This window comes from Pollachius pollachius (assembly GCF_949987615.1).
Source record: "Pollachius pollachius genome assembly, chromosome: 16".
NCBI lineage: Eukaryota > Metazoa > Chordata > Actinopteri > Gadiformes > Gadidae > Pollachius > Pollachius pollachius.
Window position 1 is genome coordinate 16,796,431 of NC_136949.1, and position 21,761 is coordinate 16,818,191.

The 21,761-nt window shown below is 49.5% G+C and overlaps 1 protein-coding gene across 1 annotated transcript in view; it reads left to right on the forward strand.

The window, feature by feature from the left end:
* Window positions 1-20,177, forward strand: part of lpgat1 (lysophosphatidylglycerol acyltransferase 1) — a 30,001-nt gene extending 9,824 nt beyond the window's left edge. The window contains exons 5-8 of the mRNA XM_079754127.1: window positions 2,812-3,091; window positions 6,941-7,067; window positions 16,818-16,924; window positions 17,039-20,177. Coding sequence (XP_079610253.1) covers window positions 2,812-3,091; window positions 6,941-7,067; window positions 16,818-16,924; window positions 17,039-17,190 — 666 coding nt within the window. The 3' untranslated portion in view covers window positions 17,191-20,177. The remainder of the gene's footprint in view (window positions 1-2,811; window positions 3,092-6,940; window positions 7,068-16,817; window positions 16,925-17,038) is intronic.
* The last annotated feature ends 1,584 nt before the right edge of the window (window positions 20,178-21,761 follow it).

Consider the following 21,761-nt stretch of genomic DNA (forward strand, 5'->3'; position numbering starts at 1 on the left):
CTCCTGAGCAACTGTCGCCCCAATCACACGCTCCCGATTACAAAGGAAACTAATGGATAGCTTTGGGAAGCAGCCGTACGGGATTTTCCCGAACGCAGCACACTTCTATTTTTAAACTCCTCGTTTCGGTTGAATCTGGGGGGGGAAGGGGGTTCCAGGTCAGAGGTCACCGGCTCCAGCTGTGGAAGCCAGTGCACGGGTGTCCTCTGAGCATGTGCATGATGATGGGTGCCGTCGAGGGACAGTGGCGCAGTGTTCCCCCGCCAGAGCCCCGTGGCACCGGCTGACCTTTCCTTTGTAGGAGCAGCTGGAACAGCGCTGCCCGCTGTGTGACCGGCAGCCGGCAGTTGATCTGAAAGAAGGGGCGGGGCTGGATGAGAGACGTGGAGGCCACGCCTCGCATCCAGCCCCGCCCTTCTTTCAATTCAACGACACCGAGCATCTCCCCTCGAAGATGTCTTCGAGGGGAGAGGTGGGTCATACCTCTTTTGGGGGTTTGCTTCATTTAGATTGAGACAATCGTTGAACTCTGGTGGCTCAGCGGTAAATGTGAGAAATTGTTTTGATTTTAATAAAAGGAAACATGGATTTCTTTATCTGAGTGAGACATTCATTTCCTGATCTGGGGTGGGCTGCACATTTATGTTAATGAATATAAAAATGACTCGACGGCAACAAAGATCGTCCAATCTAAAAGGATTGCTTGCGTAATGCTCGCTTGCGTAATGCTTGCGATAAAAGCCGTTGTTCTGATAAACTAAACAAACTAAATGAAACATGGACTCAGTCTCTAAACCTTTCAGTAAGTGGGTTCAAATCCGATGCTCTACTGATAGCATTGCATTGTTCTGGTTCGCTTCCAGGTTTTCATGCTCAATATGAACAATCCTCAACCAAAACACTAAGGGAAGATTGTAATTCCTACACCAGAAAAAAACTGAAAGAAACCCCACACCTCCCCACAGGGCCAACCCCTCTGTGACCAGTCCTATACTGCGAAGCATTGCTAGAGACTTCCTTGATGTATGCACAAAGAATAGGACTGGAGGTTGTTGAGGGGTGTGTGTGTGTGTGTGTGTGGGGTAAACATTGAGACTATTATTTGGATGTATCAAGGCTGGTCGTGTAATTTCACGAGGAATACACACTGTAGGTCATGACAGAAATCCAGCTACGCGCGGAAGGAGATAATTCCTCATGCATTTGAAGGTCGACCTCTTGCCTGTTCACAGCAGCGGCACAGAGAGCGAGCGAGGTCGGCCGCCAGCCTCTCTGGCTGACCTCAGAACAGGAGCAGGGAATGATTTGGCTCCTGATGAAGATCCCTACGGTTGAAACGTTGCCTGTTTGTAAATAAATCTAATTCTGGAGCATTAAAACAGTGTGTAGACCCTCCTTTTTCTTATACTGAATGGGCTCCAGGCACCAATTTCAACTTTCAACTGTACTTTGTTTATGACTTACTTCTGAGCCTGCTTAGTGGACCCTGATCGCTTTCAATGAGGTCTTTAGCACTAATTGCAGGGAAAATACCTTTTTACATCCTTCACAGCCTGGAGAGACCTTTACCCCCCTTACGCAACACTCCAGCCTTTCCCAGGCCATAAACTGTCGATATGCACAGAACAATGTATATATTGTCCACCTCAGAGGCAAACTTCGTTGGTCGCCATGGGAAATGAACTCAAGGTGAAGCAAAGTACAGTTGCACACGTGACCCTCAACCAAGGATCACAGGTAGAGGGCCAACAATGGTGGTTTGTGGATCTGCTTAGCCAATGGTAACCCCACACTATATGCCCTGGTCTTAAGAGCTTCAGTTTGGATTTAGATGCTAGGATTCACCATTATTTCAGACCAAGAATTCCAACAATATGAAGATGCAAATATTATGTAAAAGTTGAGTGTTATTGTGCATGAACCTTCACTATTTGGTATAAATAAATGTAGAAAACTTTGTTTTGCTTTGATCACAACTTAGTCAATAGTTGGCCAGGGAGTTTCGAAGGCCAACTTGATTGACATCTACCTCGCCACGCTTCCTTCGTATAATCTTACTAAGAACACAAAGTTGAACATAAACAAAACATCTGAGAAGGATACAAATGACAAATATTTGCATGGCATAATAACCATCAGTAAAATTCTCAACATTGCGTTGGGTTATTTAAGTCCCACTGGCTGAGCTCCAGTCTTGTCCACCTTCTCTTACTACGTCCATGTACAGGTGGAGATTTTGCAAGGTCACTTTCATTTCATTTTCTTTTGGTTTGCAAACACTGCACATCAGCTGGTGGGTCTGCACCGTCTTGTGTAGCTGCTGCGCATGTTGTAATCCTCGTCTTCACAGCCCAATTACAAGTTCATTTACATGCACTACATGCACCTGTAGTTTGGTTTTGCTAATACTTGACAAATATCCGTGCTGCACGTATATAAGATGGAACGGTATGAATACACAAGATTCTTTATACCTGGAAATGAAAAGGTTGTGTTGCATTTGATCTGTAATTTGTCAATTTTTAACATTTAAAATCATTTTCCGATCTCGCCAGAATATAACCAGGGATCAGAAAGCACCCAAAATATTATCGACAATTGTTTACATTGGAGACCCTGGTCCATAAAAGGGGCAGACCTATATTAGTGTGACGAGTGAGCTGTGTTCTTCCCACGAGGTCACCTCTTTGAAAAGGATCTCATGCTGCTAGGCTTTTCACAGCTACATCAGAATAGGTCTTGGCGATGTTGGTTTGGTTACTGTATATTTCTGTCATGAAGGGTGACTGAATGTGCTCTGTGTGCATCCAGGGTAAAACCCACCGGGACAAGCAGCTGATCTACCTGAAGGACCACCTGGACCGTTACTACCAGAGCCGTGACAGGAAGTGGATAGTGCTGTTCCCCGAGGGGGGCTTCCTGCGCAAGCGGCGGGAAACCAGCCAGGCGTTCGCTAAGAAGAACTCGCTGCCCCACCTGACCCACGTGACCCTGCCGCGGCTGGGCGCCACACAGGTCATCCTGCGGACCCTTGGAGCCCAGCAGGAGAACGGCAGCGTCAGCAGCGAGAGCGGGCCCCCAAGCCAGTCAGGTAACACGCACATACGAGCACAGTCACATACACACATGCACACACACGCAGCCAGTCAGGTCACACACGCAATCGCGCACATACGGGCACACACGCACAAACACATACACACACACACACATACACACATGCATACACAAGCAGCCAGTCAGGTCACACGCACAGACACGGCCGCACATACACACAAATACACACATGCACACACACACACATCCATACACATCCATCTACGGAGACCCCTCGAGCATTCGCAGTTCTCCGTCGGGATGTCGGATACGCAATGCAATTCGCCGCACGATCGATCTTATATGTTGACTACAAACCATGTAAACAGTGTTGTAAATAAACTTCCAAAGCTTTTCAAATCTTATTTTGGGTTTTATTGGTCCTTAATGTGCAAAGTAAATAAGGTGCAAAGTCAAACCAGGGCAGTGATCCCGGAAATGATTTTGTTAGAGGACCAATCACAGCCCTTGCCGTCTCTGTTGCGTCGACGGATAGTTAAAAAATATTGGATGCGCGTGTAAGCTACGGAGAGGGTCTCCGACTACAGAGAGGGTTGTCCGTGTCTACGTACAGCACTTTAACATGCACACTCATTTGAAATGGCACCATCCAGGTGTTACTATCACCGTTGCTGTGAAAAAAAAAGTAGTAGTAGAGGTGCAGGTGGAGGACGTCAATGCACACAAGCCTCTGAAAGTCACTCATTTTATTCGAAAAATCAAAATGGAGTACAATGGACTGCCTTTGATTTGGCTGTCCTTAAGAAATGTCGTTATTTCGCCATCGGAGCGCTATTTTAAACAGGAAGTTGCAATCATTGTTTGTTTAGTGATAAGCATGTTCCCTTTTCACTGCTTCCCTGCACCTCGGCTGACATCAGCCAAGAAGACTGTGACAACAAAGAAGCCTCTGTCTTCTCTGGGATGCTATAGGGATTTGTTTGTGCTTTTCACTAACCGAATCATGCACTTGAGAGGAACTCAAGGAATCAATGTGACGAATAAGTCCTGTCTTTTCTTACATTATTAGAAACAACAAGGACGACGGCCAAAACATGATTATGCTCATTAATGATCCTAATCATGCTCTGGCCATCGTACGTTGCATGTGCACAGTCTTGGGGGAGGATTCATTTTTCTTCACAACCACAATGTTTTTATTTAACCGCCGGTCAGTTGAGGTCCTCCACCCCCCCCATCTGACACACACACACACATGCACGCGCTCCTCTCTTAACCCGCTCGGACCCCGCTCCCCTGAGCCCGGCCGGTACAAAGCGCTGTAGCCGGAGTCGTATCAGGTGCTCTCCACGCCTGTCCCCATTCACCCGACACGTTTAGCCGTCCGGTTAGCGTTTCACTCTGCGTTCAGGATCCCCCCCCCCCCCCCCATCCTCCGGGAGCAGATTTCCTTCCCTGAGATATTGAGCGCCGTGCGACGCCACGACAGCAGCCAGCCGCAGACAGCCGGGAACGCTTCCCCGGATGTCCGAGGCTGCTCTGCTTTCCGTTCTCAACCCCCTCCCCCCCGCTCATCGCCTCTGACAAGTGCATTCAGGATATTTTCCAGAATTCTCAACACATTGAATTCTTTTTTTCCTTTCTTTTCTGTTTTTTCTCTGTTCTTTATTTCTTAAATAACACGATTTTTCTCGATTTCGGTTATAGAATTTGTACTAGATGACATTGCACCTGTGTGTTTGTGTGTGTGTGTGTGTGAGGCACTGGGTGCTTTATGTTGCGGGGCCGTCCCTGAGTGGAGCGGCACTCCTTCAGACCGGGCAGCGTTAAATCACCGCTCCCCGTCACGGCGTCCTCCGTTAGGCCACCAGCACCATGGGAGGGGGGCCGCAGTGGGCAGGCGGGGTCGCCATGGCTCCTTAGCCCTGAGCAGTCATTTGCGGAGGACTCGTTGCGTCTGCTTTTTTTCTTTGCCTAGCTTCCAGCCCGTAACGCAACCAATGAGGTTTGAAGACAGATTTTGCTGAGGTTGTTTACCTTTTGCAAAGGTACATAATTTCTTTTTTTTTTTTTTTTTAAATACTGTTCCCACTCCAAAGGCCAGGGATATAGCGGGCGGGGTTTGAAAATGACAGAAGTGCCAGAGTTCCTATTGGCCCACGCATACAACCAATCTGCCTGCTGAGCTCTTCACCCCAGAGTCCATTTTGTGCTGCGTTCATAGCTATGTGAACGCCTGCGTTGGGTATCGGGGGGAGGGTGTCGTGGGTGGGGGGAGCTCCTGTCTCCGGCCGACGGCCCTGCTAACGCAGCTCTCTGTCCTCCGGGCTCAGCACCGGCCGTCAGCCCGGGGGGGGGGGGGGTGTCTGGGCCAATCAGTATCCTCTGAATCAGCCTCGAAAAACAGACCAACGTGGTGTGTGTGTGTGTGTGTGTGTCTGTGTATTCAGGAGCTGTGCGTGCTATTAGGGTTATCTTGGCTCCGGTAGTGCAGACCATTGTCGTGTGTGTGTTTGTCAAGCATCTGCTATTCTGCTATTGCAGCCGTCCTCCGATATGCCTGCTGGGACAGTCCCCTCCGCTACAGGAGAGAGAGAGAGACTCATTGCCACAACACAACCCGCCCTTCCCTTTGTGTCTCGCTAATGGCATTAAAATAAGAGCAGTGTCCCCTTTACCACCGTGCACTGTCTGTGCGCCTGGCTTATCAAAAGCATAGCTCTCTCTGTCTCTCTCCCTCGGTATCTGTCTCTCTTTGTCTCCCGCTCTCTCTCTGGCCCCCTTGGAAGCTCTGCAGAGGTGCCCAGATGCTGCTGACTCATTTGCAGACAAACGGGGCCATTCTGAGAGAACAGGGTTTCGATGTATATCATGTGTGCGTCGCGCCGTATCAGCCACGCTAGTGCGATGTCCCCCCCCTTGTCCTTTGCTGTGCTCTGTTTAATAGACAGCCCCCTTGTCTCGTCACCGCGGCGACGAGACAAGGCCTGTTCCCTTCCACACACGCCTTCAGGTGCTGTGGTTGGGCCCTGCACGGTCTGCTGATGTAGCGTGTTTGCTCACGCCACCTTCAAGCTCTGTTTAGTGTTTGCAGAGAAAACAGAGCTGCACCTATTGCCTGTTGGAAATGAGCTCAGATGGCTGATATCACAGCAGGGTTTCGTCATTCAGGTGTGCCGTAGTAAACACGGCCCTTGCCCCGGCTGTCGTTGCAGACATTGTGTAACCCGAACGCCACTGGAGGTGTTCCCCCTCGCGTCACTGGTGTTTGGGTGTTCTGACTTGACTCTGCTGAACCAACCACGCCGTACTCCTCAGTGCCGGGTGTTTCGTCTGTCTGGCATTAGGACAGAAATAGCTTTCGTTTAAACTGATGGAAGCCTCTCTGCTCGGCTGGGAACCCTCGCCAGCCTCACTCGCGTCACATTTGCGCTGCGAGTGTCAGCACTGCCTTATGCTATGGATTTAGATGATGAGTCAGAGAGCACAAGCTGACCCTGATGACTGCTCAGGACCCTGGGTGCACTCGGTCGACAGCCTCCGTGACAATGTATATTAGACACACTAACAAGCTGGTGTTTTGTTTTAAGGTGCCTGTATATATGGTGGTACTTGGAGCTCCGGTTGTCTCATTGCAGGCAGCTAATTAATACTTCTGGAGGTTTAACCCTTGATAAATAAAGCCTGATTTATGTACTGATTTTAATGATGTTATTACTTATCTTCTTATTCTGTCTAGCAGTTGGAACCTATTCAAACATCCAATAGATGTGCTTGTTTTGCGCGCTCTGTGTACATAGGATTGTTTATCTAGCGAATAACAGATACGCCTCCATAGTCTTGAATATTTTTTTGATGCCTTCTATGCTTTCCCCCGTCGCAGGTTATAAACGCAAAGGCTTGCAGTGGGTGGTGGATGTGACTATAGCCTACCCCCAGGCCCGGCCCATGGACATACAGACCTGGATCTTCGGGTACCGGCCCCCCACCGTCACACACGTGCACTACAGGTAGGTGGAGCTGGGCTTTGTTGTATTATACCAGTGCCATGGGAACCAGTATTATTTCCCTCAAACCAAGATCTGCATTTCAAGATGGCACTTGTTTCGGGACTCTTTATTCTCTAGCATTTTGGCCTGATCACAGAAACACACGAAGCAGGCATCACACTCCACATTGTCTCCTCTCGGGCTGTAACTGTGCTGTCGGAAACAAAAAAAAGCGTGGCGAGGGACGCTGACATCTCTGCAGCGCCGCCGCCCCCCCCCCGTTCCTCCCATGATCCGGCTGTGACTCACAGCCCCCATAATCCTCCTCATTACCAAGCCGTCATAACCAGTCCACAGCGATATCCTTTAAGGAGAGGAATCATATTACCAGTGCGCCTCATCGCGGGCTTTGTAATGGAATTACAACCCGTTGAGCCAGCGAGCTTACCTGAGCCGCGCTCATGTGACTGGCCGGCTCCGCCCCGTGTGTGGGGGGGAGGGGGGCCCACACACAGGGCACATCCCACGCCGTTACAGGGACGGCCCTTGATTCAATGAGAGGTTGTATTTGGACGAGTCACTGTAGCGGACGATGGTGCATTTCATTTAGCCGCCGTGCCGTCAGTTAATTTTTCATTCTTGTTTTATTTATGGGGGCGTTCTGTGCTATGACATGAACGAAGCGATAATGGAATACCCCCAGGAGGCCAAGCTCTACTATAGATAGCTAATAGTTGGCCACAGGTCATCTGGTTATCTGCCAAGTTTTGTACGCCCCATTACGCAATTATTAGCCTTTCCTGTGGCATCTGCAAAAAATGCCATCAGTGTACTTGGCGGCGAGCCCTCTCCAAGCACTGTAATTGCACTCGCAATCACCGAGCGGCATGTTGACTTCTGCTCGCAGGCCCGTTTATCCCCCATAAATAAGCAAGGCTTGGCGGCCGCCCGCGAGTCGCACCGGACTCCAGAGGCTCTGAGCAGCGAGCAGCTTCAGTCGGGACGCAGGGCGTCTTTACACTAGCAGTGCCCGTTGACACCTGGGAGGTGACCGGGCACCACCTTAGAAGAGGCAGCCATGATGCGCTGTGGTACACGAGCGTCTTGGCGTGGACTCGTTCAAAAAGCCTGGGAGAACGCCAGGGAGAACGCATTGTTCGCGCCCCGCCGCCACTGGAGTAAAAGGATTTAGCTTCACGCTAACTGATCCCAGAATCTGTTAGCGTTCAATATAGGCTGTTTTCTGTCCTGGATAAAAAAAAGATTAAGATTCAAGAGATAAAAAAATACAACACGAGGTACAACACTACTCTGTGTTTTTACTAAATGTTCTTTATCGATGCCGTCAAGAAATAAGCTCCTTCCACTGGAAGTGCTTTTGTTTTCCTGAGTTAATACATAATATATATCTTCATAGTTGGATTATCGTGTTAAGGACAGCCTGAGGTAGGATGCTATCGGTGTCTGATCAGTGCTGGTCTAATGGTGTTCTCCTCCAGCTAGTAGGCTGATCTGATTCCACTGTCCCGGCCGCCCACAATAACCTTCATCCTTTCATTTAGATAAACAATGTAGCTAATTTAATAACTAATTCCCTCTAATTCGATCTGCTATCTAACACAATTAATGCACCTGAATTGTAATGGGAATCATGTTTTGTATTGTCACTCTCTATATTGTCGTTGGTTGGAATATTACACTGTAGTTAGACGGACACTTTCAGTACGGTGTGAAATAGTCCCTGGAAGCCCTTCTCTCGTAGTCTTGTGGTGGTCAAAACCAACCGAAAGGTGCCGGGTTAAAGTCATGTATCTATGTAGTTTAAGTCCTAAATGACAGGGATACATGCTCTGAATAATGGCTGACTCCTATGAATGCAGTCCGGTATTGTTTTGCCTTTGGCCTGTTGGGTAAGCCCCCCCCCAGAGGCATGGCCGCTACACAGCAGGTCAGAGGACAGTCAGCAGGTGAGCGCTATATTATAATGCAGCGCTGCAGTAGGCAACAGGCTAGGGACAATGATTAATGAACTCCCCCGCCCCCCAAGAGAGTCTAGGACACCAGGAGCAGCAGAGTCTAATCCTGAGGACTCATTAAGTCTCTAATTATAGAGGCATAGACAAGCCCCCCCCCCACTGACGGGACCCCTCCCCTGCCCCCTGACGCATTCTCTAGGTCTGCCCGGTATTGGGACTAGCGCTGGGGCCTGAGTCTTTGCTCACAGCATTGTAGAACGCGTAGAAGTGTGCCAAAAACCCCACCTTGGTCCAGGTGTTCCCCCGGCGAGGAACCTGGACTGCTTGGTTAAACCCAGGCCCTGAGGGGGGGGGGGGTGGCTATAGTGCACCCGGCGCATGTCTGCACACACTGCAGACTACCGGCCCGTCGTGGGGGGGGTGGATGTGTTGTTTGCCGCGATGCCCCGCCCCCCGGGCGGAGTTTATTCTGGTGTGTCATATTGGGGTGAGCGAGCCTGTTGTGCATTTGTTTATGTAAAACAGGAGCGCTCGCACAGCCCAGCGGTGATGTCATGTGGAGGAGGGCCCCGCCTCTGGGACCCGGCGTGGCCCCGCCCCCCTCAGCCTGGGATGACTCTGGGCGGGGCTGCAGTGGTTTCCCTCCTTTCTCCACACTCTCCGTTGGGGGCGGGATGGGGGGGTGTCTTAAATATCTTGTGCATTAGGAGTTCAGCAGAGCTTTTTATGAGGCTGTAAAAGAGGCTTGTCTTGCAGTCTGGCCGTGGAGAGGAATATTCTGGATGATTTCATTCCAGAATTGGAATATAATATTTTTATTGATGATGATCTGAGAGGCGGGGGGATCTCGAGCTCTCTGTGACTGGCAGATGGAGGTGTGAGGGGGCTTCATGGACACGGTGGGAGGCCAGTGGTGTCCGCCTGCTCAATGGGTTGAGATCCAACATTGAAAAAATATCGCCCATCACCTTGTGTGTGTGCGTGCGCTTGTGTGTGTGTGTGTGTGTGTGTGTGTGTGTGTGTTGCTGATAGCCAGCTTTCGGAGGATGTGTGAAACGAAGGGCTTGCCCCAAATCTCAGAATAACTGAGATTTGTCGCTTTGTATCTGGACATGAGAACCTGATTTGAAGGCTTCGGTAGCGCTTGACACCTGCCGAGTAGGGTGAGAATCTGCAGCACCGTCAGAGCTGCTGCCGAAGGAGCAGGCAGTGTTGGAGCACTTTAAAGGGTGATGATAACAATAATGTGTATTAAAGGGCTCTCCCCAGGCTTTGTCTTGATGTGATCCCTCACCGGGATTAGGAGGTTATGGCGAGCAGGGTGTTAATAATGGCTGTGATCATGAATGTATTCAGCAACCATTTTAACGTTAAAACTGGAGGGAACTATATGAAACAGCTCCATTAACGGCTTGGTCACTACATGGATAGAAACAGGTAGCCATGTTTTTTTCCTTTTCTTTGAATGCCTCTTCAGGCATTCAAAACAGTACCTCTGCTTTTTCTTTAGTGCTTGAGAAATTTCCTTAGAACTTTGTTGAATTTACTTTTAGTTTTGTTAAGTAGCCTAAAACTATGGAAGTTGTGGAAACGTTCACACTGAAGCTCGGCCAAAAACAGTCTGACTCATCTCATCTGATTGTACAGTTTTGCCTTGTGTTTTAATCAAATAATACACATCTTTCTTTTACAAATTGAACCGCTTTTGAAATGAATTGGACAAAATCGATAATTGGTAGAAAATTAATTTTTGAACATACCTTCAAGAGAATATAACGGTTAATCTGAAGCTTGAGATTCAGATTGGGCCAGACCTAGTAGAATGCAACATGGTTGTGCCTGGTCATCAAATGACTGCTCTTCCCTCTGCATCCATCATGAACACGCACGGGCACACACGGCACTACTGCATCAACGCTGTTTCCTCATTTAAGAGAGATGGATTGTCAAGGTCTCTCGTGGGCAAGAAACATGGTTAATCGTTATCTACCCAATAGAAGTCTGTCAATACACGGATCAATACCTCTTATCTCTCTCAACCCTTATGAGAGGAGGCAGGGTGGAGGGCAGGAGATTATGAGTGTCAGCCTTTCCTTTGTCTCTCCATTAACATTGCCGTAACCATGGCGACAACCAATTGGGAATTGCCGGTCGCCATAAAAGATATCTTTTTATTCAGAGAGTGGGCCCACAGAGCACCGCCGATTCTACCCGAGCACCCGCGTCATAAAACCTCACGCACAGGTCGGGCCAACCTGGTGGCGCCCGCCCAGAGCCACATGCAGTGTTTCCCCCAGCACTGAATGGTTAACAATAACCACCGCCTTGAATGCCAATGTATAAAAATATATAGATTAAAAAAATAAAATTATAATTATATATTTATATCATTTCTTTTTTTTTATAAATATTTTTTAATTATTATGCATTAACTAAGTAGAAAACCCTCTTAGGGAAAGAAAACATAAATTGAATGGAATTGAAACGGAGACCCCCCCCTGCTCCTTGACCACCTTGACTAAGACACCCGGCCTCACACACAGGGCGGGCCGAGAGGCCACCATTCAGCTGCCCCCCCTCCACATTGGCCACTGACGCCTAGCCCCGCTCCATCCACAGCACAGTGACTGACCTTCGCTCTGTCATGGGACTCTCAACACCACCACCACCACCACCACCACCACCCACGCCTTTACTGCCAACACCCCTACCACCTTCTGTGCTATCAGCAGCTCTGATAGCGCCATATGGCCCGGCGGGGGGCCGGTGGGCACAGCAGGGTGTGGGCACGTCATAAGGGCACGCAGGTCAGATCGCTGGCCAACGCCGGCGGTGGGTCAGCAGATAGAATAAGACACAATGTTTGTACTGTTTCTCTTAATGAATCCCACGCATAGTTTTGCTTAAATGAATAGATTTGGGTTGAGATATGATCCATCATCTGGTCAAATGTTGCTCTTCAACTGACATAGATAGACCTTAAAATGAAAGATGTGATGGTGCTCCAAAGGCGGACAGGGAGGGGAGCTTGGGTGGAGGTCCTTACCGGTATCCACCACGTCTTCCTGGAAGACCTCCACCCAGAGGAGGGCAATTAAAGGCTAAATGATACAATTAATGGGGCAGACTCCTGCCTGATGGGGGCTGATAGACGGCTGGGGGGTTAGTACGGTTAGCTTCACAAAGTAGGTCCCATTGCCCTCATGGTCATATCAGCGCACACATACTAGGTTCATACAATGGACCATATATATATATATGGGAACAGGAAAGGACTTCCCTCATTTGACTTGAATTATTACAATTAAACTGCAGTACCACAAGCGCTGTTTATGTATTCCCAGTGCAAACCGCACACTCAGTCAACGTGTGTGTGTTTTTGGGTTGCCATGACAAAGGCGATAATCAAGCATGTATGAGGACCTTCGCATACAGATGAAGGCATTGTTGTCTCTTCTTCGTTCAACCGGTCGGAGGAGGAGGAGGAGAAATGAGGGGGCTTTAATCACCCAAGCCCAGCATCTTGCTCCTCTCAGCGCCTCACCTAAACACCTTTAACACACGCACGCAGTCACCCACACAAAGACTGACGTGTGTTGGGTGCTTCGTTTTCTGCCGCCAAGGAGCCCTGCAGATCACACGATTCGGAGGGGAAACAAGCTGGTTACTGGCCAGGGAACAGGTTCCGCTTGATAAAGTTCCCAGTCACATTGGCTTCCTTTTATCCTGATAGGGGATTGACTTAGTGAGCCGACGAAGGCCTTCTGCTGCAGTACTGAAATGCAGCTCTGGTAGCCAGATGTACCCTGCTGCTGTTTTAAGGTAAACGTCCAGCCGTCCAGTACATGCGTGCATTCAATAAGAGACATAGTGACATGTCCCCGGTGCGCTCAGCGATCTGTACTGAGCACAAAGACGCCATGTGCCTCAAGCCTGGATCCAGCTCAGATCTGTCCTCGGTAAGATGTAGACGTAGTGCTGCCCCGAGGCCGCGGGTCAGACGGCCACTCGGGGCCAGTGTTGGAGATTATTGACAGGAGGCGCCGCCCCTCCCCCACTCAGCTCTCGGCTGCCAGGGGGTCGGGTTCACCCCGGGTCCCGCTGCCAAGTGGGTGAGATTAAAAAATAAATAAAAAATAGCACCCGGCCAGGCGGCAATCTGCTGGCCGTATGGTCAGGGCCGCTAAGGTGCCCTGCTACACCTTCCCCTCCACCATCACCAGCACTCCCATTACCTCCACCACCACCATCACCATCAACACCACCACCACTCCCATTACCCCCACCATCAGCATCAACACCACCGCCACTCCAATTTCCCCCCACCATCACCATCCCCACCACCACCTCCACCTCTCCTTGCATAACAAATAAAACACATACAGGCACACACACAAACATACGCACACACCTACACACACACACACACACACACACACCGCAATACTCGTGTTTCTTTCACTCTGCACAATATTGACACTATAGAGCGATGTTCAACTCCATCGTCTCGGCACTACAAACCAGAGCACAAGGTTTTTGTTGCTGGCAGCTGCTTGGCACGTCGTGCCCATTAGCCTGTGGTCACATCATGCCTACTCCACTTCTCTCTCACTACATATTTATTTATTGATCACACTAAACAAGATGACACCGTGGGTCACATGAACGTTGAGATCACGTAGACCCTCCTCTAAGGAGGATTTCGTAGGTTCAACCTACGTGACCGCTCAGTCCCCCACTGGACCATGACCCCCTCTCAGGGCCAGACCCTCGTGGTGTTAACCCTGTGCTAGGTCGGCCCCTTGCAGCGGCTAGCGGAGCAGGCCTAGCTTAGCCCCCCCCCCGCTTCCTCAGATCTGGAAGCTAGGCTACGTAGCGTGCTCTCCCAGCGTCCTTCTTTCTCTGCTCCCGGGCCTCTGTGCTCCGGGCGCCCACTGGCATCACGCAACGACTCTGCATGAATATTTCAGCCAGAGGACGGCACGCAGAGCGGGCTACATGCCTTCCAGGGCCCACCACCACCGCCCCCCCCCCCCCCTCGCACGCAGCCGCGGGGCTATCGCTTTACATTAGCGGTGGTCGTTTAGCTGTTTAACCTACAGAGTCGGTTGCCATGGCACCCCCTGGCGGAGGGGTGGGAGTTTCCCTAGTCCATATTTGAACAGGACGATACTGATACAGAGGGTGGAGTCCAAACCAAAAACACAAAAAACCTTTACGGTTCCGGTTAATGAGCGGTCCCTTGGCTAGCAAACGCCAGTGTATCGGGTAGGCAGGAGAGAACGAGGGCGAGGGGGAGAGAGAGGGAGCGCTGTGGCATGGTAACCTGGGCCTGTTGTAATCGTGCTCTCAGGTGACCAGGCAGCTTAGCCCATTAAACTCTCTTCCCCCGATGCTGCTGCTTCCAGAGCCTTCCAATGTCGCCTGCTGGAGAGCTCTTCAGGGAAGTTCATGGTCAGGGCTTCAGAGGTCACCCCCCACACCGTTAATGTACAACCAATATTAACGGGAACAAAGCAAAGGTTTACCGATTATTGATACGATTTTTATTGACAGCCAAATGGCTGACTGATGACTGGAAGCTGGCCAAGGCCTTGTATATTTCAACTGAAATGTGTGCATGTGACTCTTCAAGCCGGAGCCTGACCTATGGTATAACAAGATATTTCTCGTCTAGTCTATAATTCGTCTCTGGGATGTTGGTTTAGACTTTGACTACTGGACAGGCGTTCTCTAAGAGGGAATAGGTGCGTTCCGACTAGGGGACTTCTTGGAAAGCGGCTCAGTGTTTTGGCTAGGCCCACTCGCTGGAGTTCTCCTCGGTGTCCCAACAGAGTTCGAATGTGACGTAATTAGTTCTGCAACACTTTTTGTCTGACGTGATTATTGAGATCATGGTTATTTAGCTCGCAATTATTTATTCTCGTTCTCGATCGTCTGCTTGTCTCCTAAAAATGGCGCTGTTTATGTTGTGGCTGTTTCAGGTTCTACTCGCGCCATATCCCGCCTTAATCATACATCGTACTCGCGTCATATCAACCGTATCCAATCAGCATAGACTAGTTAGGAGCAGCTCAGAAAGCTCCTACCCCGAGGAAGGCACTTACTGAGCCGCTAACTGAGCTGCTATCTGTGTAGTTGGGTTGATCCTCTCTCCAAAGCCACACCAATACTATAGCGGCTCACTAGAGGGAAACGTCCCTCAGTCGGAACGCGCCTTATGTCTCCAAAACATCCCTTGTTTATCTCTTGACGCTTCGTATCAAAACCACTTTCAAACCACAGGCTGGTGGTTGCATGTGGTTTCCAGAGCTTTGTAGTGTGAAGACACGCCTCTGTTCTCCAGGCCTGGTGACAAAGCATCAGCCCGCACCCCCCTCTGGTCGGAGAGGAAGACAAAGGCCTGAGACGTGAGGGCCCCTTGGCCTCTTAGGTGTGTGGGGGGGGTTTTCACCCAAAAGGTTCTATTGAGGGCATTGACCTGCACAAACCGTTAAGATTGGCAAGCCCCAAACCCCACATGTCCTTAGCTTCCTCCATCTTGTTTCAAACGTTGACTACATCATTCAACAACGGATCGCTGAGATGACTCGTGGAAGTTGATGGCTATAGATCATGTTCAAAATCATAATCTATCTTTTATCACCCGGTATGGGTGATTTCAGAGACTTTTCTTGTGACCTCCAGTGTGCCTCAACTGTGAGTAGCACAAAGTGTGTGTGTGTGTGTGTGTGTGTGTGTGTGTGTGTGTGTGTGTGTGTGTGTGTGTGTGTGTGTGCGTGCAGGGAGGGGGCTGTCACCTCTGTTTGAAGGTGATTGGGAGCCTGGCTTGTGTGTGTGTGCAGAGGCAGCCCAGCCCACCTGGGACCCCTGCTGGCCGCTTAACGACACCACAGCACCTTAGATAGCACACACACATGCTGACACCGATGTTTATACCTTTGTATATGTACCATACAGTTATGTCATCGCTGCAGTCTAGACATTAATAACGTCAGCTCCATCGCTATCGCCGTCATCGTAAAAAAGAAACCTCTAATCTTACTGATTAGATATTCCTCCATCGCTGCCTATTGCACATTAATACAGTCAGTATGACGTGGATGGGGCTCACTATCTATCTTTTTGAATTACTTGAGCATGGAATTTGGTACGCCATAAGAACGAGTATTCAGGTGTTCAAACGGCAGGTTATTGTTCGACGTCTATGCTTCTTCAATTAGTTAACGCGATATACTTTCAGCATTCAGAAACACCTCTGCCCATTGTTGCGTTCCATAATCTGTTTTTGAAGAATCTGCACAATTATCTGTGAGCATGAGTAAAGCAGTGATAGTACGCGCTGAGCATGCATTGCACTCTGCCCGTTTTGTTTGGGTGTGTACATTTCTGTGGGAACGGCGTCCGAGCAGGACGGACAGGACCAGGCCTGAGGCCCGCTGCCTCTCCTTCAGCACTCCTGTCTCCTCCTCACATCCCAAAGGCCTGCTGGCTAATTAAGGCCTGAAGGAGCTGAACCCCCCCCCCCCCCCCCCCCCCACACACACACACACACACACACACACACACACACACACACACACACACACACACACACAGGCCCGGATGATTGACTCTACTGTGAGATAGACCCAATCTGGCACCCCCATAGTTTACACTATCGCCGCCTCCACACTACGGATCAATACTCGCCGCTTGCACAGAGTAAGCACTCCAATAATCGTGCTTTCTCTCCCTCCTCCTTCGCTCTCTCTCTCTCTCTCTCTCTCTCTCTCTCTCTCTCTCTCTCTCTCAGAGTGTACCCCATAAAGGAGGTTCCTGTTGACACCGAGCCCCTGACAGACTGGCTATACCAGAGGTTTGTGGAGAAGGAGGATCTGCTGGCCCACTTCTACGCAACGGGTGGGTAACCGTCTGTTATGTAAACCCGTACGCCTCGGCCGGTATGGGATAGTTCCTAAGGACTTTCTGTGCGTCCTCGGGCGGTCTCTGATCATCCCCTCCGTCCCCAAACAGGCTCCTTTCCTCCGGCCAAGGGGCAGAAGGAGATGCCTTCCCGGGCGATGACCCTGGACCCGGTGTGGCTGTGCTTCATCCAGTCGCTGGCCTTCGCCTCCGGCTACATGTGGTACCGGGTCCTCCAGTACGCGTACTGCTGTGTTTTCTGAGCCACAGTCGCCAGGGCGACGGCCTCCAGAGGGACCATGGGAAAGACTCAGGATCAGTGGGATGCGTGGCCCAGTGTTGTACTAGTCCCCCCCCACCCTGCCCTGCCCAACCCCGCCACCCCCAACCAATCCCTCCCCAACGATGGATGAATGTACATTTGTGAAAAAGCCGGAGAGACACTGGGGGGGGGGGGGGGGACATAATAGAAAAGAAGTAAACGGAAAAAAACTACACATGAATAAGAAATGAAAGCCCACCCAAGCATCTTTATAAGGCTGCTCATGTTTAAACACAAACAAGTACTGATTCTCACACACAACCGCCCCGCCCCAACAGGCGGTCCATCCTCCTCTCACACTTGTCGTCAAAAGTTACGCTTTAATGTTTACATCTCCACCCCACCCCACCCCCTCCTCTCCTCCCCATCACATATGAGGCTCAGGACTCGCCCGGAGGTATTTTTTCGACTATCTGTCAATCTCCCTGGGCTTTACCCGTGGTAGTTTTACAGTTAAGTGTGTTTGATTGTGTGCTTGTGTGTGTGTGCGGTCCATGTGCGTCTGTGTTCTGAAGTTAGTAAAAAGCGTAACGCCTGCCCTGAATCGTCTGGGCCGGACCAGAAGAAGCCCCCTGGATCCTGCTCTCTGTCTAAGTCTCAGCCTGACGCCATCTGTATTGAGCGCGGTCGGGGCTACAGAGATCCCCCCCCACGGCCGACCAGCGGGGGTCTCTTCATTGCACTAAGGATCCATACTGCCCACCCCGTGTCCCACCCTGACGACCCCCCTGGGAGACAAACCCTCACCTGTAGCTGTTGACGTTTTTTAATTGCTTTCAAAAGAAAAAAAAAATCTCTCTCGCTCACACTACAAATCAATTTGTCCCATACATTGTGGTCCCTGTGACGAGGGCCACAGTATGTGTGGTGTCATTAGGCTTTGAGTTCCCCCGGGAGCGAGCGAGGGCTCCTGTTTACACTGCTCGGCCCCGAAGGGATGCTGGCTCTCATGACTTCGGGTTTGGGCCCCGAGGCCGGTGCCCGTGTGTCAGGCCCGTCCCGGGGCAGTGACGGCGGGGAGCTCTAGGACCCCCCCTTCCACAATCAGTGGCCAACGACTGCATGACTTCACCGAGGGCAGAACTCTTGCCAGCTCCAATTTCCCGCTACCGGAGAAAATTACTTCCCTCCCTCCCCCCCACACACCCCTCGGACTGCAGAGGACCCCCCTCCTCCTCCCACTCCCTATTAAGTGTCAGCCCGCCATGCACAGGACGCACACACAAACACACACGTACCCACCACACACGCAAACGTGCACATACATACGTGTACACGTGCACTCTCCAACCATGTGCAGCTACACAAAGTAAGAGTAGCTGTCCGACTCGAACCCACGCCAGACTGAAGGCAGCGCCAGAGAGGATCCCTACCAGGAACGCCTAGTTTTACAAATATTTAAGCCATATGCTTAGTGTCGTTTAAGGGACAAGGAAAATGGGGAAAGAAGGGTGGGCAAAAAAGGAAATGGATCATTCTTAATAGAAAAGCTTACCCTAATGTTCAGCATACTAAAACCTAGGTGTCAGTTCTGTAAATGTACAGCATAACCTGCCTGTGTGTGTGTGTGTGTGTGTGTGTGTATGTGAGTGAGAGCGTGTGCGTGCGTGTGTGTGTGTGGTTGTCTTTCAACACCCCCTCCCTCCCCGAACCAACCTGCTCCCTGTTTATTTTTTATTTTTTATCTATACAAATTAATGTTGTGTTGCTCTGTGGCGTCAGAGTGCGAGGACAGCTCACCGTGGCGGAGTGTTTTCATTTGTTTTAAATTACTTGAACCGTCGTACCCCTGTTATGGTATGTTTAATTTTGTACATAACAAAGAAGAGGAAGGATCTCTTTGTCTATCAATGACTGCAAGGTTGTGTCATGCGTCGGCACTCAGCTTTTATTATTTCAGATTGTTTTTATTTTTTTAAATTATCATGAATGTTTTAAAAGAGAAAAAAGCAAGGTTTTCCCCTGTGTCCAGTGTTGTATCTTTCTTTTCTTGCTTTGGGGTGACACCAAACTAGGACGCTACTGTATGCCACAAAAAGTCTGTCGTGAGAGACGGCCAGTCTCTTCGTCCAATGACACGCGGGCCCAGTTCAAAGTTAAGCCCCACCCCCTCCTTCCCCCAGCCCCGAGCATCAAGTCAACCTTGTATCAAAGAGTGAAAACACTGATGAAGGCTTGTGCATGTAGGATTCTGTTGGATATCTTTGCTTTCCAGCTTGCCCCTAAAAACACTATTGATGGCTAAAGACTGTTAAGAGGCAACCCGTCACACAGCCTGGAGCCCAGTCCCATGCAGCCAGACTGCATTCACTCTGATACGGGGAGGGGCGGGGGGGGTTACCAACAATAACTGGGCCAGGAGAGGAAAGCAATAGTTGTTCCCCTTTTTAGTTTTTTTAGTTTGATTTGGGGCTTTTGTAAAGGGAAGATCACACAGGGCCCAGCAATGATGCGGCGATGTTGTATTGAGAGTCAATGTGAAAGGTTCTTACCCTGCTCTCCTGACGAGCAGCAGGAGGAACCGCCTCCAGGGAGGGGGAGATGAAGTGGATACACAAATGCAATGAGGTTGCATTGAAGCCCACCCCTCTCCTTTCAGGGGGAGCATACATATAGGAGCTGTGTATGAAATGCAGAGGGCTACCTGACTAGGTAGATGTGAAACCCTTTTTGGAGCTAGACTGAAACGTGTCTATTCTTCCTGCCACCCTGAGATGTTCCCCGGTATGAATAGGAGATGCCACAAGTCGTTTATTTTCCATTTTTCTTCCCAAGGCCGCTTTTCCAAAGAAGGCAGAGATGGTGGGCAGGGGGAGGTTTTTCCTAGATATGGTTATAGGAAATGAACACAATAGAAATTAAAAACAAATGATACTAGAATTGTCTGTAATTTTTCCATTTTGTACTTCTCCTTTAATTCCTAGCTACACAGCCATTTTACAACACAAAGACCTTGTGCTGGAATAAAACATCAAAATGATCTTTAACGTCCATCTTTGTTTTTGTATGTGTATGTGTGTGTTTGTGTCCCAGCTTCCCACTATTGGTTACAATACAACAAACTATTTAGATGTGTCATTATTTAACATAATCTTTCATTCAAAGTGCCTTAAGGTGAGGCAAAGAGCATGAAGGCAAACATTTGTATTTGTTCGAAGAGATTATTGTAACTGCTGCATGACTCCCTAGTTAATTAAACTGACTGGGCACAGTGGCATGGCTCATGCCATGCCTTGATCGAGTTCCCACATCGTAATTTACTGCTGTGTGTCTCCCAGAACCTGTCTCTGGGTAACTGAAACGTACGTTTACTCTGCTCCTTGGCTGTTGTTTAAACCTGGGTCGGGATCTGTCACTAACCGCCAGCTTACCCCACGGTGCTGATTTCAGCCGGGAAACAGGAACCCGGTCGACCTGATCCGCTCAGTGCATCACCTCTCCGGGAACAAGAGAGGCTCAACTTGGGCGGTTGTGTATGGCCTGCATGATGAGGAGAGGTTTGATGCATATTCCAGGACACACACAACTCCTATTATACACAATACATCGACATTGTACAAGACACCTAATACAATGGCTAATTGTTTGCATGCGTCAACATATGTATTTAAACTGCCCCTAAGCTTTAAACAAATAAATCTTGGCGTCAGCTTGTCACACGTCACCACACTAGACGCCTGAGTACGGAGAGCCATTAGAGCCAATCACTTCATGGAGACGTCGCAATTCAACGACATGAACGGGGCCTGATGCACAAGTGTGGGCATGAAATCATCTGCAGGAGAAGGGGCTGGTGGACGATGGAGGTGACGTCGTCTCCTCCTGACACGAGGAGAGACACTGGCGTCCAGCTGCGCCAGGGATGGCAAGGGTGACCCGCGAACGCGATCCAGAAATAGCCTCTGTGCTCTCGGCTAGGCAGCTGAATGTCACCTAACCCCCACCCCCCTCTCTACCTCCTCGAGTGCTTCGATAACACACGTGTAGCCTACGGGGATCACGTTTTGGATGGACATGATCATGTTCTTCAGTCAAAGGCGTGTATTATGCCATAAACTATGACTATGGTTTGTGTGTGTGCGTGTGTGTGTGTGTGTGTGTGTGTGTGTGTGTGTGTGTGTGTGTGTGTGTGTGTGAAGTACTGAATGATGATCGGTGCTTATTTTATATACAGTATATAATTAGTTTGTCGTTTTTCTGGTGTCTCCTACTTTCCACAATTAACAAAAATTATCAAAAAAGTAGCCTATACCGATTTGGTTTCCCCAACTTTGCCACGGGATGTCTACTGTTTTGAGTAAGGCATTGAGACTTTGGAGCTATTGATAGTGTCTCCTGCTGACAAGTAGGACTCTTCTCGATAATAAATTAAGCGCTTCATTTCCAGTGGCTCGCCATTTTTTATATTTTTGTATCACTGTTTGAGAATGACTGAAAAAACTATAGACTTAGAACTAGAACTCAAACTGATACACAAAAATAATGATTTGGTTGTATTTTAATTGAGTATGC